Raw genomic sequence first — 20,591 nt, 5'->3', positions numbered from 1 at the left:
GCGACTACTAAAAATATTGCTCGCCGGTAAGAAATTAGTGTCGAATGAAACTGAGGGCTATTTTGAAGCAAAAGATAAATCGTTCTACAAAAGTGGTATAGAAATGTTAGAGCAGCGCTGGAATGATGGCGTTGTTCTTGATGGAAAGTACGTTGATGTAGGGATTAGGGGTAGTCAGAATTTTCAAAAAAATTGGATTTTGTTTTTGCGTTTTCTTAAAGTACAATATCTTAAAAATATTGAAGTGAATCCGATAAATACTTTTCGCGTTATTCAGCAATTAACAAAGGGCGTTCGGGCGCTCCGGAGCTTTCGTATGCTGAAAAAATTGATGCTGCACGTATGAAAGTGGCAGGTAAGCGATCTAACGATAACACTCGAGAAGGTAGAATGCTACGTAGGCAACAGCAAATCCATATTTTGGAAGCTGCTATGACGGCTGAAGAACTGTTATTTGGCCCAGGAATATATGACACCGTGTAAGTAATTAAATAATTCGCATAACTCTAGATAAATCGATAGCAAATCTTTAAATGCATTTTTCTCAAAACTATGTTTTTTGAATTGGCGATCACTGTAACTTAAAAACCGCTTAGTAGATTTCAATAAAATTTATACTGCTTTTGAAAAACATAAAAACTCGTGCCCGATCGAAGGATTTTTTTTTTCAAAAATTTCGATTTTTTTTTAACAATTAATTGTCGGTTTTTTTCGCGAAAATCTGGAAAATATTTCCTGAGGCCGCCCGCCATATTGTTAATTTTGAAAAAAAAGCTTCGATGAGGCACAAGATTATCTTCTAATAAAACTAATTTCTCTTATGCGATAGATTTGAGATTTATCTCCAAGCACTTGTGATGATCATCGCAAAGTACTTCTGGAGAAAGGGGTTCCACACAAACAGCGATAACTTTTACAATTATTAATTTTTTTTTTTGAAGTTTTGTAAAATAAAGCAATTGACTAGCAAAAAAAATTATTAAAAATCATCATTTTTGGGCCTCTGACTACCACCAACCCCTGAATAAGCAACCAGACTGAATTAACAAAAAAAACGTGTTTTCTTTGTTAGGCCCGGGCCCTTTCAGCCCATTCGTTGTATCTAAATACTTTTCTTTGAGGCTATTTAGCAAACTTAAATAATAAATTTTGCTCCTACAATTTGACGCTGACTTTTCTCTTGGGTGATTCACTTTACGTGAAAGTTCTTACATTCACGTATTTATTTATTTATTTATTTTATTTCATGTTTGCTATATCAGAAACTTTGGTGTCGCTCATGTTGTTTTTATACTTTTCACTTGCATAGTAAAAATGTCACTGCACTTTATCCCATTGCTTTCCACATTCAACGGGTTTTCATATTTGTTTTTGTGTTGCTTTGTTTCCATAATTGATCTTGTTACACATGCTTTACTGTTTAATGTTCATTGCTGGTATTGTGTGTTAACAAAACTTTTTAACGTGTGTTGTTTAGCTACTTTTATGTTTTATGTACATTTTCAAAGCGCTCTTTTGCTTTTGTCATTTTTTTACTTTTGTTCACACTTAAGCGCCTCAAGCGCCGCAGCATACAAGCGCTAGAGTGTGATGTGTTCCATAACATTTGCATACATTTTCCACTGCATTCCCAACATATAGGTATACTTATACATATGCATCTACATCTATGTATGTGTAGGATGCATACCAGGTAGAGAAAGTAGGTACAAGGAATGAATTTTCGGATCAGAGTTAATGACAAATGCGATGCAAATCGATAAGCTTTTCCTCTTCTTCCTTTGAAAACTTTAACTCCCCTGGGCCTGAGGAAATATTTCTAGTAATACTAAAGAAAGGAGGAGACAGGCTTATTGAGGCCCTGAAAAGGATTTTCACAGCCTGTCTTGCTCTTGGTCATATACCATCCCAATGACGACGCGCAATAGTGGTATTCACTTCGAAATCAGAAAACGATGAGTTTCCCTTAGCTAAAAGTTTTGCACCAATCAATTTGACATCGTTCTTGTTGAAATGTCTAGAACGAGTGGTAGAGAAATATATTAAGTAAGGGTATTGCCGAGAAGTCCACTTAGTAGAAATCGACATGCTTACCAGAGTGAAAAATCATGTAAACCGCTTTACACGATCTTGCCAGCAAGATTGAAGCTTGACTAGAAGCTGACGAGTACACCATTGAGGGGGCTTTTGATAATGCCACTTTTGACTCAATTTGTTCCTCTGCCGAACGACACAGAATTAAACAAACCATCGTGACATGGATATATTTCATACTCTCTGAGAGGCTGCTAACCGCTGGGCCAAGCAAGGATGTCCTGCAAAGGGGGTGTTCTGCAAAGAAGTGTAGGTTTATGCATTACGGGTACCATGAGTACAACATCCAGCGATAACCTAAATGCTATGCTTGATTTGCTTCCCTTGGATCTTAAGATACAGCATAAAGCAATAAAAACAATGTGTAGACTCCATAAATATGGTTTCTGGCACGAAGACGGAACTTAGGGACACAGAGAAAGGTTTAAGATGCTATGTGAGTAGTACCCACTGTTTTTGACACCTAAGAACGATCTAATGCCAATAATTTCATTGAATGAAATTTATATTTTCGACCAAATAATATTTGCACTTTTCATTACCAATGAAGACGTAAAGGCTTTATTTATTGATGGTTCTGGTGGCTCTGGCAAAACTTTTTTGTATAAAAGTATAACTCACCATATTCATAGCCTTGGGTAGAAGGTGATCTCCGTAGCTTGGAAAGAGAATTGCTTCAATTTTGCTTTCTTGTCGAAGAACGGCACATAATGTATTCAAATTTCCCATATCTTTGACTGAATCTTCTGTTTCTCTTATTAAACCCCAAAGTGAACTCGCAAAAGTAATCAAACCTTCTTCGGCAATAATAGGGAGAAAGACCAGCATGGTTCCTGGGACTGCTTTACTATGTTAGATCAAGTCTAAAATATAATTATAATATGAGCTTAAATTATTACAGATATTTAAATAAATAAAAGAGCCACCTATTCTTTTTTCCCGAGATTCTCCTTTTTAAAGCTTTCAAAACCCTATCCTGTGAAAATTATATAAATTCTGTTTTTTTTTTCAATATACTTACAAATACGCCATGAAAAAGCTCTTCATAAAAAATATCTGCCATTCGTAGGTCGCTCCATTTGTGAAACAATAACAAGACGCACGCCACAAATAGGAGGAGGAGCTCGGCCAAACACCCAAAACAGGGTGCGAGTGCCTTTTTTCTTTTTCAATCGTAGAATATTTGGCCACCTACATTTTGAACCACAACTTACAATTTTTTTACAGTGCATTGAAGAGGCCGCCGTATGCGAATGGGTTGGTGCGGGACTGCCATTCGGAAATGCCCTGGTTCGAATCTCCGAGCATGAAACGTTAAATAATAGGAACAGGTTTTTCTAATAGCAGTCGCCCACGACGGGCCATAGCAAACCTCCGAGTCGGCATAAAACTGCAGGTCCCACCATTTGTGGAAAACTTCAAGACACACACCGTAAATAGGAAGAGGACGTACCCAAAAGGGGTACGAGTTATATACTTATATATACTGGAAGGTATTTTTACATATTTAATACAATTACTCGGAACTGCTCTTTTCTATGAAGTTTGCAAAAATACCAAATTGGAGGATTTCCCTACAGGGTATGTACATACATTGCAAATGCAACTTGAAAAGCAAGTCAACAAAACAAACTAATGTAGATTTTACGCTTTCATCTATAAATATAATTTCATGTATGCAATACTCTGGCAACTTGTGGTTGGAATAATAAAAATATGCTCAGTTAATGGTAATGGACGAACTGCCGGCAGCGAAATTTATAAACTGGTTTGCGATTGTAAATTTTCAAGCAAAATACCAAAATGGTGTAGTAGAATAAGATTAAAACTTGAAATTCACACGTCGGATATCAGATAACTAAATACTTTACATTTATCGAGAAGCTTCGGAGCCGAATAATAGGCTAGACGTGTTGCTCTATGTGGGGCTAAATGCTTCAGCAGTTCAAGTGCCAATACGATGTCTAGGAAAGTCCATCATGAGTTAAAACAAATTCATGGTTAATAAACCGCGTTGCCTTATAGTTCAAGATATTTTTTAGAAACTGCCAAAGGAACTCCACCTTTTACTCTGAGCTCAACAGTTTCATTAGGAGTCTGAACCTGATGGTTATATGACAATAAATCGAGTGCTCCATTTTCCGTGATTATTTGTGGTTTGTAAGATTGACGTATACAAATATTGATTCTCTATTCCAAAAAAGCGATTTTTTTACAAATACGAGGTGTAGGGTCATAAAACCCAAGCCAAAATACCCAAAATTTCTCAATTGATGGTATCGATCTGCAATATTTCTGTTATTTCATCATCATTCATAGCATCACAGCTCGTTGTGAGCCTTAGCTTCCTCCATAATTCTTCTCCACGCATCTCGGTCCATAGCCAGACTACGATAGTTGGTCACTCCTATGCTTCTGAGGTCGTCCTCAACGTCGTCTAACCGCCGTTTGCGCGGCCGTCCACTTCGCTTTGCACCAAGCATGCGCGCCTCTAGAACTTTGCGAAGTATTCTTTCATCTTGCAGTATTCTCCGTATTCTCCTCAGTATTCTTCTTTCCAGATTATTTAATTGTATTCTCATTCAATGTCCACGTTTCGCTTCCGTACGTTGCCACTGGTCGAATCAGTGTTTTATATATGCTATTTAGGCAGCGATACATTGGTCTGTGGAGAATCAAACGATGATATCAAAAGCAGAATAAAGAAAGTTCTGCCGACATTAGGCTTTCTGCAAGCCCTTTGGAACGCGTCACACATTTCACGGCGCACAAAAGTGCGAATTTTTAACTCCAATGTAAATTTGACGTTGCGTTAAGGTTGTGAAACGTGGAATGCGACGTCAGCTGACACAAGCTCATGACAAGTTTTTGTAAACAGATGCCTTCGGAAAATTCTCAAAATATTCTGGCCAAATATTATCTCGAATGCTGAATTATGGGCCAGAACCCAGCAGAAGCCAATACTATTAGAGATCCGAAAGAGAAAATGGTATTGGCCATGTTCTACGCAAAGGAAATGGGGGCTTAACAAGGGTCGTCATTGACTGGCACCCCCAAGAAAGCCGCCGACGTGGACGACCAGCGAATACCTGGAGACGACTGCTGGAGTTAGAAACCCGCACCATGCAGCTTAGCTGGAATGAAGTTAAGAGATTGACGCAAAACAAATCCGAATGGAAGAAATTCGTTGTGGCCCTACGCTCCACACTGGAACTCAAGACATTAATGAAGATGCTGATGAAAGTATATGGAGGAGGTTACCTCATTTTAGCGAAAAATAAATTCGTCTCCCAAATACATTTGTATTATAACTAATAGGAGGGGCAAAGGAAAGAATATTGAAAAAACCCACCTTTAAAAAAAAAAACAAATTAAACATATTATTTATTTACAGTTATATATTTGTCACTCATATTTACAATACGTACAAGGTGGAGAGATTTAGAGAAATCCAGATAAAAGACAAACAAGTTTTTTATTTTTAATATATATAAATATTTCTTCTTGTAAAAATGTTTAACCACATTAAAATACTTTAGTTGAATAGAGTACAAAAATACCTTTCATTTGATATATGTATTGATATATGTATGTACTATAAGTTACAACCGTTTGCTTTTTTTGTTTTGTGCTACTTGTAGGCCATCATATGACAAAAAATAGGTTATGTTCAACACACCTCCCGTTTCGAAATACACCAGAAATTGGATGCTGGCACTTATTAACAGGGTAAAATCATATTTTTCTAACATCCATGCTATGTCATAACAAGCATGAGGAATTATATACTTGAAATACAAGGTGGCGCAAAATTAATCACTCAATTTTGTTTTTGAAAGACTTTTTTATTAAATAAAAAAAATTGATTTTCGGTGATGGACAAATTCATTTTGATCTTTACACGCTCCTTTATCCAAGTAGAATCTTGGATTTTAGATTTTTTTTGTAATACACTTTTTGAAAATTAACAATTATTCATCGAACAAGGAAACATAAATTAAAAAAAAAATGTGGCTCTGTCGTTAAAAGAAGGTTGCATAATTGGCATAAACAAAACTGCTTTAGTGTATTTCCATTAAAAATAAATGAAAACTTTTAGAGCAAAATGAAGCTCCTAAACAAAAATAGTTATCTTTGCTGATATCACCTTAGGGGTTATATACAGTTAGAATTTTCAAAAAAATCGATTTGTTTTTATTTTATTTTCTTAATGTACATATATTTAAGAATACATACAGAAAGTTTAATATCGTTGCCGTGAATATTTTCGAAATTACACGCATATTTGGTCAAAAATCAAGTTTTTTGAGAGAGACCGTCATTTTGTCACAAAAATTTATTTTGCTTATTCCTTCGATTTAACATTACTTTACCGAAATCTGTTTGGGTAATTTTCAATTAATAATTTCCACTCATTCAGCAAGCATCAAAGTACTTATATGCATGAAGAAATGCAAACTTTACTAAATATTTTAACAGCTGGATGTCTTGAAGACGATCCACGTCAAGGAAAATCCTTGAGTGACTGAAAGATATTTAGTAGAAGCCCTAGGGATCTCATTGGGTAGTATAAAAAATATTTTGACTGAAGTATTGGATTTCAGAAAGCTGTGTGCAATCGCTAAAAATGGAACCAAAACACATTCGAATGCGGCTTCTTCAGCAACAGAAACGAAGCAGCGTTTTCGAAAGGATAAATTGGATTTTGTGCATCGATTCATCACTATAGGTGAGACTTGGGTCTATCACCATGATCCTAAATCAAAACAGGAAGCTAAAGTGTGGCACTCTTCAGCTCCGTACGAGTGGCCAAGAAGGTGTTAACATCACTTTGTTGGGATGCGAAAGGATTTTTGTTTACGGAGACCAGCTGAAGGAAAAAATTCGTGAAAAAAGACGCACTTTGCAAAAGAAAAAATTTATTTTTCATCAAGGCAATGCACCGGATAAAGGTATTTTGACAACGGCTAAAGTTGGAATTGTTGGAGCATGCACCGTATTCACAAGATTTGGCCCCTAGCGACTTAGATCTGCTTCCAGACCTAAAAAAATGCAAGCGTGAAAAGCATTTTTCATCAAATGAGAAGGTCATAACAACTGTGGAAGCGTATTTTGCAGCCCTTACTGATTCTCACTTCAGGGATGGAATTCATACATTGCAATCTCATTGGAACAATTGAATTGTTGTTCAAGGAGACCAGACTGAATAATAAAGTGTTTTTGAAATCATAAAATTGCGATTTTCTTATCGAACTGTAAAACTTATTGAGCAGCCTAGTATATTTTTGACAAGAAGGTGCAATCTCCGGGCCGTTCTCGTAAAAAAACTCGACTGGAAAATTTCACCACCCAAAAACCAATTGAAACTAATTTGCATCACTTCAGATCTAATTGGTTTTTATAAAGTGAGTTTTGTGAGCGCAAGGGGCCAGTTACTGCACCTTATCGTCCTTATACGTTCTTTGAAAAAGTTGTTTTTCTCGAAACCATGTTTTTCTAGTTGGTGGGCAGCAAAACTAGTGCAAGTTTTATGCGATCGACTTAAAATTCTAATCTTAGTTTTTTATATAATTATCTAAGCGTACATACGACTTTTGCAATCAATTAAAAATTATGGTTTTTATAAATAAAATGAAGTGCTTTTTGATAAAATTTAATATATTTTTCAAACTGTTGCCATTTTGCGGACAATCAATATTTTACCTATATTTTACCACCAAATAGACACCAATGCTCGATATATATAATAACATGTTTATTAAAAAAAAAATGATTCAAAAAGTTGTATAAGGGATGCGTGTTACCCTGATGCCCTGCCAAAAAGTAATAACTCACTTCCTGGTGTGTCAATGTGATACACCACCAAAAAGTTCAAATTGAGGTAATAAATAACGGAAAAGTAATTAATAATTGGAAAAAATCTCTATTGAAAAAATATCTCTGTATGACTCGCTGCGTACTTAACAAAGCACTAAAACGAATTATGTATCGTTTTTATTACTGACAGCAAAATAAATTCCCAAACAGTGGCTGGATTTTTCGCACTCTATTCGGGTCTAACCCCTTCATTTTTATTACTCGGCAACAGAACGCTCTTTAAATTTGGTTGTTTTTTGTAATTTCGAATTTTCTCAAAACTCAGTCTACCTCAAATTAACTCACAGTTTGGACTAGAAATGCATCATTCCCACGACAGTCGATTCGACGTTACGAAACGACCCGGATTTATATCTGGCCAAGGACCGTCACTCCAGCAGCATTCCTCGTACATGTATGGCGAATGTTTATGCTGCTAAAACAACCATATTTTTGTTTTCACTTTGGTGGTAATTTTCAAAAATAATAAAAAACTTCATACATCTTAAGGAGACAGATACCTGTAAAATTTCAAAAAAAATTTTTTTTTATAAAACGTTAATGTAATCCTTTAAGAATATGTCAAAAAAATTTTAGAACGTAAATTTAAGTATTTCTTATATGTATTATAGATCGTCAACCGCGACGACTCTATTCTTTGCGTTCGACCGCTGGGAGAGGCATAGTTACGTTGTATTCAAACTTTAGACGCGTTTTTCTCAAAACTATATTTTTTGAATTGGCGTACACGATAACTCGAAGAGTTATTGACCGATCTCGCTGAAATTGTGCATACATCCTTTTTATGATATTACTTTCTATGTAAATTTACAATTCGAAAAATTTTCGGAAAAATAATTTTTTCAAAGCAAAAATAGTAGGAAAATTCGACCCAAAATTATTTTTTTTTCTTTGAAGCATTTTATTCCGCGAATTTTTTTCCATTTCTTTTTAAATTCATATGGAAATTATGACATTAACAAACAAACAATTTTTTGGTTTTTTGTATTTAGGTCACTGACGCCGATGCTACAATGCCCGCCGATTGAGAAGCTCCGCTGCGACCTTCCTGGAAGAATTGAGGGTACATCCGCCATTTTAAATGATTAAAATTTAAAAAAAAGTTTTATATTATTTTAATGTATAAATAAACTGTATGCCAATTTAAAAAAAATATATTGACTTCTTCATTTGAAATAATTTTAATGAAAATCAGGAAAAATATAGCCGTTTACAGGTATCTGTCTCCTTAAGTATTAGATAAAGAAAAAGTTCTCAACGTTTTTTTTTTTCATTTTATTGCGGCGATGAATTTAAAGCATAGTGAAATTGAAACGTAGCTATATTTAATTATCTTTATGCGAAGGGATTAAAAACAGTTTTCTGACCAATCTTTAATCCCTAAACAATGAAATAAGTGTTCACATGCCAGTCCAACACGATGATTTCTATAATTTGGTCGACATTTTTCAGAAATTGACCTACCAGAACTGAATAGTTGGAATCAAGACTTTGCTGTTGCATTTGATACTGTAAATGGTCTATATTTTTTGGTCGCCTTTTTCGACTTTGCATCTTGGTCGTTGCGGTACAGAAAAATGTAGTATAAAGTTTTCTTTTTTATCATCCTTTAGAACTAACTTCACCAAATACAAAACTGAGAAAGCTTTTTAGAAGAGTAATGTCACCTCCTCGTACAGCATGAGCCAATTATATTTACAAATGTTTAAATATATATCGTGAGATATTGGCCACTAAAGACCTATGAGAAACTTTTACTTCACGCAATAAATAATAAAAAAATTGTCAAACGCAGAACAGCGAATAATTTTTTAGAAAACGGGCGGGGCACAGCCACTTTGACATATGTAAGTCAATGAGACTTGAAGCACGCATTGTATTTCGTTTCATGAAACATAGTATAAAATCAGACCAACAAATTAAGCATGGAAAAACGTAAAGCAAAGTTCCAGGCTGATGTGACTAAACAAATTCTAAAACATGAATTTTAAAAATTTACCAAGCCATCAGTTAAACGGAATACCAAACAAAAGATACGTCCGTTCAAGTTTTTTCACGAAGCAGAGAGAATCGAAATATGTGCATACAAAGAGCCTCACCACGTCTTGGATCTATTATTAATGCACAATACACTGAAAATTCGCCTTATTATCAAAATGTGAGTGGAATGTGTTCAGTTCTACTGCAGTGTGTCTACAGACGAATACGGCGTCACTGCGATTACTCAGACATGGCCGAATATTAGTTTTGATTCATATGAATTCTTTGATAACGGCCGTGATCGATCTGTTCCAAAAAACACAAACATAAAAACAAAATGAATAAAAAATAAAAATACAAATAAATAAATTAATAATAATAATAAAAAAGTCAAAAAATACAAAAAAAAAATAAATATACATTTTATTTAATTAAATTTAAAAAAAAAACCCCAGAAAAAAACACAGACCACAAAAAAAAATAAAGCACGAAAAAAATCAAAAAGAAAAAAGTAAAAAAGAAAGCAAAAAAAAACACCAAGCAAAAACCTAGACAATAAAAAAACATAAACTAAAACAAAAAACATAAAATTCTAACAAAAAAAAAAAATACGAAAAAACAAAACTAGACAAAAACACAAAACTGAAGAAAAAAACAATAAATCATAAACAAAAAAACTTAAAAAAACAAATACAAATACGAAAAAACAAAACTAGACAAAAACACAAAACTGAAGAAAAAAACAATAAATCATAAACAAAAAAAAACTCTAAAAAATCTAAGCAAAAACCAAAAAAATTACTCAAAATAAAACAAAAGCTTAACAAAAAACACACAAGAACGAAAAATCTAACTGAACAAAAAAATTTACCAAAACAAAAACAAAGAAACAACGAAACAAAAAAACTAAAGAAAAAACAAAAAACTAAAAAGTAAAAAGAAGTCAAAAACACTAAATTAACAAAAAGAAACGGATCAATAAAGAAAAAAAAATAAACAAAACTAAAAAACAAAAGACTAAACAAAAAAACCACAACTAAACAAAAAGCAATAACCACGCAATCAAAACGAAAAAATAAACAAAAAATCTTAACATTTTTTTTTAATTTTAACAAAACAAAAAAGACAAAAACATAAACCAGAAAAAACTAAACAAAAGAGAAACCAAAAGTAAACAAAACACCCTAAACACAACCCAAAACTAAAAAATAAAAAATAAACAAAAAAAAAACTAAAAGTAAAACAAAAAAACATAAAAACAAAAACATCAAACTAAACAAAAACCAGAAAAAAACTAAAAATTAAACAAAACAAAATTTAAATAATAAACAAAAAAATTAATCACAACAAAAACAAAAAAACTAAACAAAAACAAAAACCAGAAAAAAACACTAAAAATTAAACAAAACAAAATTTAACCAATAAGCAAAAAACTTAAACACAACAAAATAAAAAAAAACTAAACTAAAACAAAAACCAGAAAAAACTAAAAATTTAACCAACAAACAAAAAAACGAAACAAAAAAAAAAAACTTAACGAAAAAAAAAACACACTAAGGACAAAAAAAAAAAAAACTTGAAAAAAAAAACCCAAAACTAAAGAATGGACACGAAAAAAATCTAGTCGATGGATTTACTCATCACTTGTGTAAAGCTAACTGTAACTACAGAATAAGTATACATATTCATAGTGTTTGTTGTCGTTATTAATTGGCGTATTTACTTTTTGTTACTTCTACGTATTCTTCAAAATATGTTCGGTAAGTCTGAGCTTGCGGAGAAAATTGTGCACAAAAAGCAAGAAAATGGTAATTTGTCGCAAAAACTTTAAATTGACCGAAAAGCACAGTAACTTATGTGTTACAAAAGTTGATGGAACGAAGGCCGGGTATGAAAGAAAGAAAAAAAGGATTTGTGTCGCAGTTACAAGCCAAAGAAGTGGTGTCATTATTTCGAATAGAACCTTGCCTTTCACTTTGAGGCGCTACAAAACAGGTCCATATGTCGAAAGGTTGCATTTAAAAAGTGAAGGTTTATGATCATAGAAAAGGAATGTAGCACCCTATCGAAATGATAAACCAGATAAGAGTGCTAAAACACGTGCGTAAAAATTATGCAGTCAAGACATGTGTGGTTGTGGATAATGAAACATACGTCGGAGCAAACTTTAAGTAGATTCACGACGCTAAGTTTTATACCGCAAAAAAAAGATGAGGAGTTCCAGGTGCCTTTAAGCTAAATATGTTAAACAAGTGCCCTAAAAAATATTTGGTTTGACAAACCACATTTAGCAATGTGGTATGAAAAGCAAAATGATCATTACCACGGCCGTTGGGAATCAAGAAATTTATTTGAAAGAGTGTTTGCAAAACCGTCTGCTGCCATTCATAAACAGACTCAGTTCTGTTCTGGCCCGATTTTGCATCGTGTCATTATAGCCGTCTTGCCATGAACTGGTATGAAAATCATAAATATTATTCAAAAGGTCCACAACTCACCAAACTGTCCACAATTGCGTACAAAAACTAGCATCCATCGCCTAATGAGAGAAGTCAAATCTGAATTACTCCATTTTGTTTATAAAAAAAAATTGATGTGAGTTTTATGTTTTGTTCCACAGAGTACGATTAAGGGGTTAGGGGTAGTCAGAATTTTCAAAAAATTGATTTTTTTTTAATTTTCTTAAAGGATAATATCTTAAAAATATTGTGTGAAAATTTAAAGTGAATCTAGCGAATACTTTTTGAGTTATTCAACAATTAACAAAGGGCGTTGGGGCGCTCCGGAGCGTTAACAAAACTTTAAATGCGTTTTCTCAAAACTATGTTTTTTGAACTGGTGATCACTGTAACTTAAAAATCGCTTGGTAGATTTCAATAAAATTTATACTGCTTTTGAAAAACATAAAAAACTCGTGTCGTTCTCGAAAATCTTAAAAATATTTCCTTAGACTGCCATATAGTTAATTTTGAAAAACAAAAAGCTACGATCAGGCACAAGATTATCTATTAATAAAACTAATTTCTCTTGTCCGATTGATTTTAAATGAATCTCCAAGGACTTGTGATAATCACCGCAAGGGACTTTTGGAGAAACGGGCTCCGCACAAACAGCGGTAATTTTTACAATTAATTTTTTTTTTTTTTTGAAATTTTGCTAAAGTCAAGTCCAAGCCCCTGACTACCCCTAACCCATTAATAAATAAGAGAATAAAATAAGAATTGTTTTGACAGCTTATACAAATTTTATGTTATAATGATTTTCACCCGACCAATATTTTTCGTGTCCACTCTTTAAACAAACAACACATAAAAACAAAACTTAACAAAAAAACTAAGCAACTAAACAAAAAAACTAAATTACTAAACAAAATCGTTAAACGAAAAATAAACACAAAAAATTCAGACAAAAAAACTTAAACAGAAACAAACTAAATGAAATTAAATAAAAATAAAAACACCAAACTAAACAAAAACCAGAAAAAATAAACAATAAATAAAACAAAAACTGAAACAAAACAAATTAAACAAAATAAACTAAACAAACAACAAAACTAAACAAAAACACAGCTAAACAACAAAGAAAGAACTAAACAAAAATAAAAAACAAAACTAGACCAAAAACAAAAAGCATTAAAAAAAACAAATGTAAACATAAGCAACAAACTAAAGACAAAAAACAAAACTAAAAATTAACCAAATCAAAAACTCATCCAAAAAAACTAAACCAAAAAAAATAAAAAAGAAAACAAAATTAAATAAAAAAACAAACTAAAGATAAAAATAAAACAAAATTAAATATATAAAAAATACAAAACAAAAAAATAAAAAAAAGCAAAACTGTTGTTGTTACAAACACATAAAAACAACAACAAAAACTTTGAAAACGGAAAACTAAACAGGAAACATAAAAAAATTAAAAAATAAAAAAAACACTAAACAAAATAAAAAAAAAACACTAAACAAAATAAAAAATGAAAAACAAAAAATTACAAAAAAAACTTAGCAAACAAAAAATCAAAACTAAACAACTAAAGAAAAAAAAGTTCTAAACAAGCAATTTAAATTTACCAAATCAATACTTATGCTGGATATGAAATAAAATGAAACAACAAAAAGTTCACTTAATATATAATAAATTTATTTGCAAATAAAGTGAAATTAATTTATACACTTGTTGTTGTCGGTGTATATGTAAGATTATATGTATGTAAATATATCATTACCAAAACACGCAAAAGCCCCAACCAACATTTTTAATATATTACAGGAGAAGCAAGAAATATTATAAAACTCTTACAAAACCAATTTTAACACAACTTGTTCAAAATAGCTAAAAAAATTCCCTTATTTTTTAAATACTCCAATTTTTTAGTACTCCAATTGTTTTTGTAAAAGTGTGTGTTTACAACAGGCTGTCAGAAAGTGTAAAAAGCCGTTTCGAACAAAAATGCAGATCCAGAGCCTTGGTGCAGTTTGGTAGCAATACAAACGAGTATGTATGGATTATTATACGTACTATAATATATGTATGCTTAAAAGCATTTTCACACTATGTGTGTGTGTATGTAGTATGTATATGTGTGTGTATACATTTGTATATATGTATGTGCGATAATTATTATGCTAAACATGTGCATGATGCCTTTCTTCTATACAGTGCTGGTATGCAATTCGAACCGATTTGTTATAGTGAGCGCGAGTGTATGAGGGGAAAGGAGGGGATGATGACAGGCCAAATTCATATGTATTAAATATCGAGACTAGCTTTAACAAAACTCTCTTTATTTCAAGTGATTGTCTGACTTTGTCGGCACTGCGATACAACAACAAAATTAAATACTGACATTTTTTTTTTATATTTGTGATTGTGTTTGAAACACAAACAAAAAATAGGTGAATAGCTGAAAAAATATGCATTTTAATTTGTAAGTATGTATATAAAAAGTAAGAAGAGCGGAAATATGCAATTTTGTTAAGAAAATTTATGATAATTATTAAATAAAATTGCATAATAAAAATAATAACCGTAATTTTGCTGAAAGAGCATTTTTCGTAGGATTGCCGTTAGAAAAAAAAAACAAATTTTCTTTCTTCTTCTTTAGTTGCTTTGCTAAATGAGAATTGTACATGAATATAATCGTATTGCATACGCTGTTTTGTACAAACTTCTCCTCCAACCTACGGAATACGTATTTTTCGGCACCTTACAAAACTGAGTGGTTCATGCCACCACAACACGGAACGGCAAATCGTTTTGTCATGGAAAAAAAAGCACTCGCGGTATGTCAAAATACACAAAACGAGAATTGATGTTTGAATGACAAATTTCTATTGTCGAAAATGTAAACGAAATTGCTTGGATTTCAATAACGTTTTTCATTGTAAATCAAAATCTAGTATTTCTAAAAAAGCACTAATAAACTTAAGAAGATGCAAACGACTTTTCAGCATAGAAATGTATAGAACTTAAATTGTAATGCCTGGAATTAGTTGTAATGCCTCACAAACTTTATAAACCGATTTAATTTATCCAATTTTAGCTGCTAGACTTTACGCATAGAAAATATACTTTATAAAATGAACCGTTTTACTTTTAATAGGCCTTTTCTAACAATTTTATTTTTGCATTAATCAGTGTGTCATTATCTATTGGCCTTTATCGATTAGGTACTTTTGACTTATTTGACTGCCAACATCAAAAATTAAACGTTGGCTCAAAGAAAAGGCTACAATATTCAACACCATGTAAATACGTTGGTATCTGTGTACTCTTTACAAAAAAAAGCTTAACTGACTTTAGCAGGCTCAGCGTTTAAATCAATAAATAATGATTTTTTATAAACAAATTAAATATATTTATTAAATTTTTATTAAAATGGATTCCTAAGATGCAGCTATACTTAAGGGGCTACGGGTAGTTAGAATTTTTCATAAAATTGAATTTTTTTGCATTTTCTTAAAGTATAATATCTTAAAAATATTGTGTGAAAATTTGAAGTGAATCCGACAAATACTTTTCGCGTTATTCAGCAATTAACAAAGGGCGCTCGGGCTCTCCGGAGCTCGACAACAAAACTTTAAATGCGTTTTTCTCAAAACTATGTTTTTTGAACTGGTGATCACTGTAAATTAAACACCGCTTGGTAGATGTACACTGTTACATAAAAATCTCGTGCGTGATCGAAGGATTTTTTTTTAACTATTGATTGTCGGTTTTTTTCTCGAAAATCTGAAAACTATTTCCTGAGGCCGCCATATAGTTAATTTTGAAAAAAAAAAGCTACGATCAGGCACAAGATTATCTATTAATAATTTTAGATGAATCTCCAAGAATTTGTGATGATCACCGCAAGGGACTTCTGGAGAAACGGGCTCCGCCCAAGCAGCGACAATTTACAATTACTAATTATTAATTTTTTTTGTTTATATTTTGCTAAAGTCAAGTCGAAACATGATGTATTAATGCTATGTTTTTATTTTTGTAAAATAAAGCAATTGACTAGCAAAAAAAAAATATTGAAAACCATCATTTTTTCGGGCCTCTGACTACCCCTAACCCCTTAAGGCTTAACTGTACTGGAAAGTACTAAGTCAACTCAAGAACAAAGGGAACGAAAAAAAATTCATTCTCCAAAAAATAAAATAACCATCGATTCATCAAAATTTAAAAATCTCGTTTTTTAAATTTATTTCAATACGAAATTTAACAAAAAAAAACACCTACAACAAATTCTCTAGGCAACAAGAATTGCAAACGTTTTTTTTTTTTGTGCTGTGTTCATAAAGTGAAACGAAAGGCATTGAAATTTGTATTAAAGAATTCCCTATTTTCTAAAGTGAAGATGAAAAAATAAAGTTGCGCAGAAAATGTACTTAAAAAGTGAACTAAGACAGTGAATTAGATATAGTTGCTTAATTGCTAAACCGACTATTTTGTTGTTGTTGCAGTTAACTATGCGTACATCTTATATTTGCTTAATGTCTTACGATGCCTTTATTACAAGTATATAAAATTTGTTAATTTTTTTTTCGTTTTGGATAGGGGCGGTAAGTCAGATTGCTTTAATGTACACTGGTCGCACGTCGCACTAACAATTTTTACTCATCGAATCCATATCAAAATAAACACAACAATAATCAATCCGTTAATTGTCGTATTTTAAAATCTTCTAAATCTGGTTGTGGTATTAAGCGTAAGTTGAAATCGTTCGCTAAATGCAACACCGAGTAAAAAGCAATCGAAGGCGAGAGGGCTTCTACCATATTTTGTGACAATATGTCGGGCAGATGCTCATATACCTCTTTAAAGCTGGCCATGCCTGCCGCAAAGTGCTCGCCTCTTATGATTGGATGTTGTGGTATCTCCTCTAATGGCGTTGGAACTTTAATTTGTTTATTAATCAATTGTGTACAGCAACGTTTCAAATTTTTCATGTCAATTACTTTGGCGCGCTTCGCGAACGGTACTATAATTTTGGTGACCTGCAGGGATAACGAAACGTTGGAAGTTAACTGGTGAATCTAAATTTTAAATCATATCTAACGCTTCATTAAGCCAAGTATTAAATGTAATACAATTAGCTGCGAACTCCAAGTAGCGAAGCTTGTTAAATCACTCACCTGAGTAGGGGCACCATCAAAACTTGTAGCTATCTCCAAGACGGTATTATTAAGCGCATCACCTCCATCATCTAGCTGTGATTGCTGCATAACACCATCTTCTCCCAGCGCCATTGAAGAAACATTCATGAAATTGTCACCACCAAAGCTAGCATTTCCTCCGATGCCCGTCACTCCATCAGTATCGCCACCACCTTCTCCTCCACAACCACCACCGTCGTGATCGGCAAAGTGATCACCTGCTGTATTACTATCCATCATATTACCGTGCATACCATCTCCACCAGCCAACAACGGCGATTGTACATCGTCGTCAACATCCGGTTGCACTACTGCACTCGGTGCGCACTTGAATTTGTGAAACATTTCCGAGTCTAATTGTAAATCGGTTGGTAGCTTTAGTTTACGTTGATCCCACTTCTTTTGGAAATTCACTTTACGCGCTTTGTACTTGTCTAACTTGACGAAAATATCATCGAACTCCTTCTCGAATTGCAGTTGCTTCGAGCGTTTCTTGCTGAATGCATTGGCGCGTCTTGCCGTTGGTCGCTGATTATTTACGCCTTGTAATGTGGCCTGTATAGACGAACGCGGGCGTGCGCGTTTAAATTTCCAATGCGATGGACCGGCCCAGAATTGTGATATCTTATCTAGCGGACGATAGGAATATTCGAGCTTTGAATTGGCATCAACAGGGCGCAAATCTTCTATGACCACTGGTACTTTGCGCAAACCACGACAGTTGTTGATGGCAGTACGCTCCTCTGAAATTATACAAAATTGACGATTTGTATTAAGAATATTTCGATACATTTCGAAGCAAGAAATTTATGTATATTAAACATTTGAATTGAAATATGCACATTACCTGTGGTCAACTCTTCAAAATCGTTGTAGTCCACATCAAGCATGGCGGGTTGATCGTTTAATGCCGGCAGTGGTTCACATTCGGCGTTGATATCAAATGCCATAGACATGTGCTCGCCACCACCATCACCACAATTAGCACCATCAAAAGGCGCATCATCGAACGGCGCTTCCACACTGCTTCGCAGACTGCCCGGCTCATCATTATTATCTTCTATCGCCTCAGGCGTATCAGAAATCACGTATCCAGAGTGCAGCGGGCGTAGCTGCAATTCATCAATACGCTTTATTTGCATTAACCGATCGCAGGGTGCCCAATCCATTGATTCAGCAGGGATATTTCCAGGTGCTGTGATCGATTCGGGTGGCTTTGTGTAATCGCAACCTGACTCTACAGCTTCTGCATCCCAAAACTGAAAGGTAGTACGCAGCCGCAACTCTGATTCCGTAGTCAACAATATATTGTTCATCAGTCGATTTGATGAGTTTATTGAACCCACAATGGTGTTTAACTTGCCAAAGACAGGATCCTGCAAAGGCACTGTATCTAAGCGCGCATTTAAGGTATCCTTATTCTTTGTGATTGTTGACACAATGCGACGCGTACGCTTCGGTTTAGGTTTGGCCTTTTCGGCAATCTTCTCACCATTCTCATTAACGCCAGCAGCTGACGCATTTGGATCTGCGTTGCCTTCGCCACCCGTTGCCACGTCATCATCGTCATCACTTTGAACCTGGCGATCAGCAAATTTTTGCGCATTCAATCCCGCTGACATACGTAGCACATCCGTGTGTACGGAATCGACGCGAAGGCCATATACTTTTGAAGAAGCCTCTAGTGAGGAGCCAGCGACCTACAATGCAGAAAAAGCAATGGATAAATACTTTGAAAGTAAGTTACCAAATAATTTCATTTTTGTGGATTTAAATAAATTCGCTTCACTCACCTTAAAGTTATTCAGCGATTTGTGGTGACGATCTAACAGTGTTGAAAGGGTATCAATCAGCGATAATGACCAAGCATTTTCTCTACTAAGCTTGTTCCCGTTATATATTTCGAGGCACTTTTTCAGCGTCTCATTCTCCTCGAACATGGACTCGCGACCGCTGCTACCTTGCAACATGGTGCGCCGACGCGCCTGACGCCGTTCTTCATCATCGTCGTTGAAGGGAGTTCCAAGATTGGCATTGACATTACGTGCTCCCTCACGATACATACCCGCTTCAGAGCGACGCAACGGCGTATCTGTGTTGGTGGGCGTCATAGTGGCCGCAGTGATATTTGTGTAGTTAGTTTTGTCAGGGCCACTGAAGCCGCTGGTACTGGCTTCCTGTGCCCTTACCTTCTGGGGCTGTACCACGGTTGCTACTCTTGTTACAGGCTGTACCAAGATACTATTCACCAATTGTTGTTGCTGCTGAGCTTGTTGCTGCTGGTGTTTCCAATGTCCAGCGGTCACTGCTAAAGACGTGCGCCCCGGCGTCGTCGTTATCTTTGCGTACTGCGAATTCATACAGAAAGGAGACACAGTCATTGAACGATCGTAAACTACAGTAAAAAACTTTACTGAACAACAAGATTTCTGGTTTATGGTTAATGAGTTAACAACGACTCATTTATAAATTCTAATAATTCTGTTCATTTTTTCGTTGTCGCTTTGCTTTGCTATCCATCGCGTTCATCTTTTTCATCATTTTATACGCTCACCTTTTGTTTTCGTATTCGGTGAGCGTCATTGCTACTGCGTTTGCAAACAATACTCACTCACTGCAAATACAACAATTATACTCACTTTTTTGATCAACTGGCAATTTCTTTATATTCTATTTCACAATTTCTCCGATACGATTGTAAATTTCCTTTTTCCAACACCTTTACCAAATATAATTTTGCACTACGCAACAATTGCACATATAATACGCTGAGATTTTTTATCAAATTGTCTGCGCAATTTGCCGTTTTAAGATCTTTCTGATTGGTATTGCTTGCTTGTCGAAACTTCAGTTGTTTTCAAATAAAATAATTCTGACGCCACAAAAATATGTCGCTGTTGACGGATGTTAGGCTGTCAGATTGAGTTCAGAGGAGTGTGTTCAAGCAAAAGGTGTTTTTGTTTACTACAATAAGTTAGTTATTCTGATTAGAAAACA

The 20,591-nt window shown here is 34.0% G+C and overlaps 1 protein-coding gene across 1 annotated transcript; it reads right to left on the bottom strand.

The window, feature by feature from the left end:
* Positions 1-16,605: 16,605 nt before the first annotated feature.
* Positions 16,606-20,106, bottom strand: LOC129248107 (condensin complex subunit 2). The gene is made up of 4 exons (XM_054887541.1): positions 19,388-20,106; positions 18,442-19,294; positions 17,574-18,337; positions 16,606-17,435 (listed from the first exon to the last, which is right to left on the bottom strand). The coding sequence occupies exons 1-4, from the start codon at positions 19,973-19,975 to the stop codon at positions 17,091-17,093; spliced, it is 2,550 nt and encodes an 849-aa protein (XP_054743516.1). The 5' UTR covers positions 19,976-20,106; the 3' UTR covers positions 16,606-17,090.
* Positions 20,107-20,591: the final 485 nt, after the last annotated feature.

The sequence above is a fragment of the Anastrepha obliqua genome, chromosome 5, assembly GCF_027943255.1.
Source record: "Anastrepha obliqua isolate idAnaObli1 chromosome 5, idAnaObli1_1.0, whole genome shotgun sequence".
Lineage (NCBI taxonomy): Eukaryota > Metazoa > Arthropoda > Insecta > Diptera > Tephritidae > Anastrepha > Anastrepha obliqua.
Note: the sequence above shows the minus strand (reverse complement) of the source record. Positions and strands in the feature narration are given on the sequence as shown.

Bases quoted from the DNA above. Each gene is read 5' to 3' on its own strand.
- LOC129248107 (XM_054887541.1), bottom strand. From the start codon at position 19,975: ATGACTGTGTCTCCTTTCTGTATGAATTCGCAGTACGCAAAGATAACG. The intron at 19,295-19,387 runs GTGAGTGAAGCG...TCTGCATTGTAG, and splicing joins AATCGCTGAATAACTTTAAG to GTCGCTGGCTCCTCACTAGA. The intron at 17,436-17,573 runs GTGAGTGATTTA...TTATCCCTGCAG, and splicing joins TTGATGGTGCCCCTACTCAG to GTCACCAAAATTATAGTACC.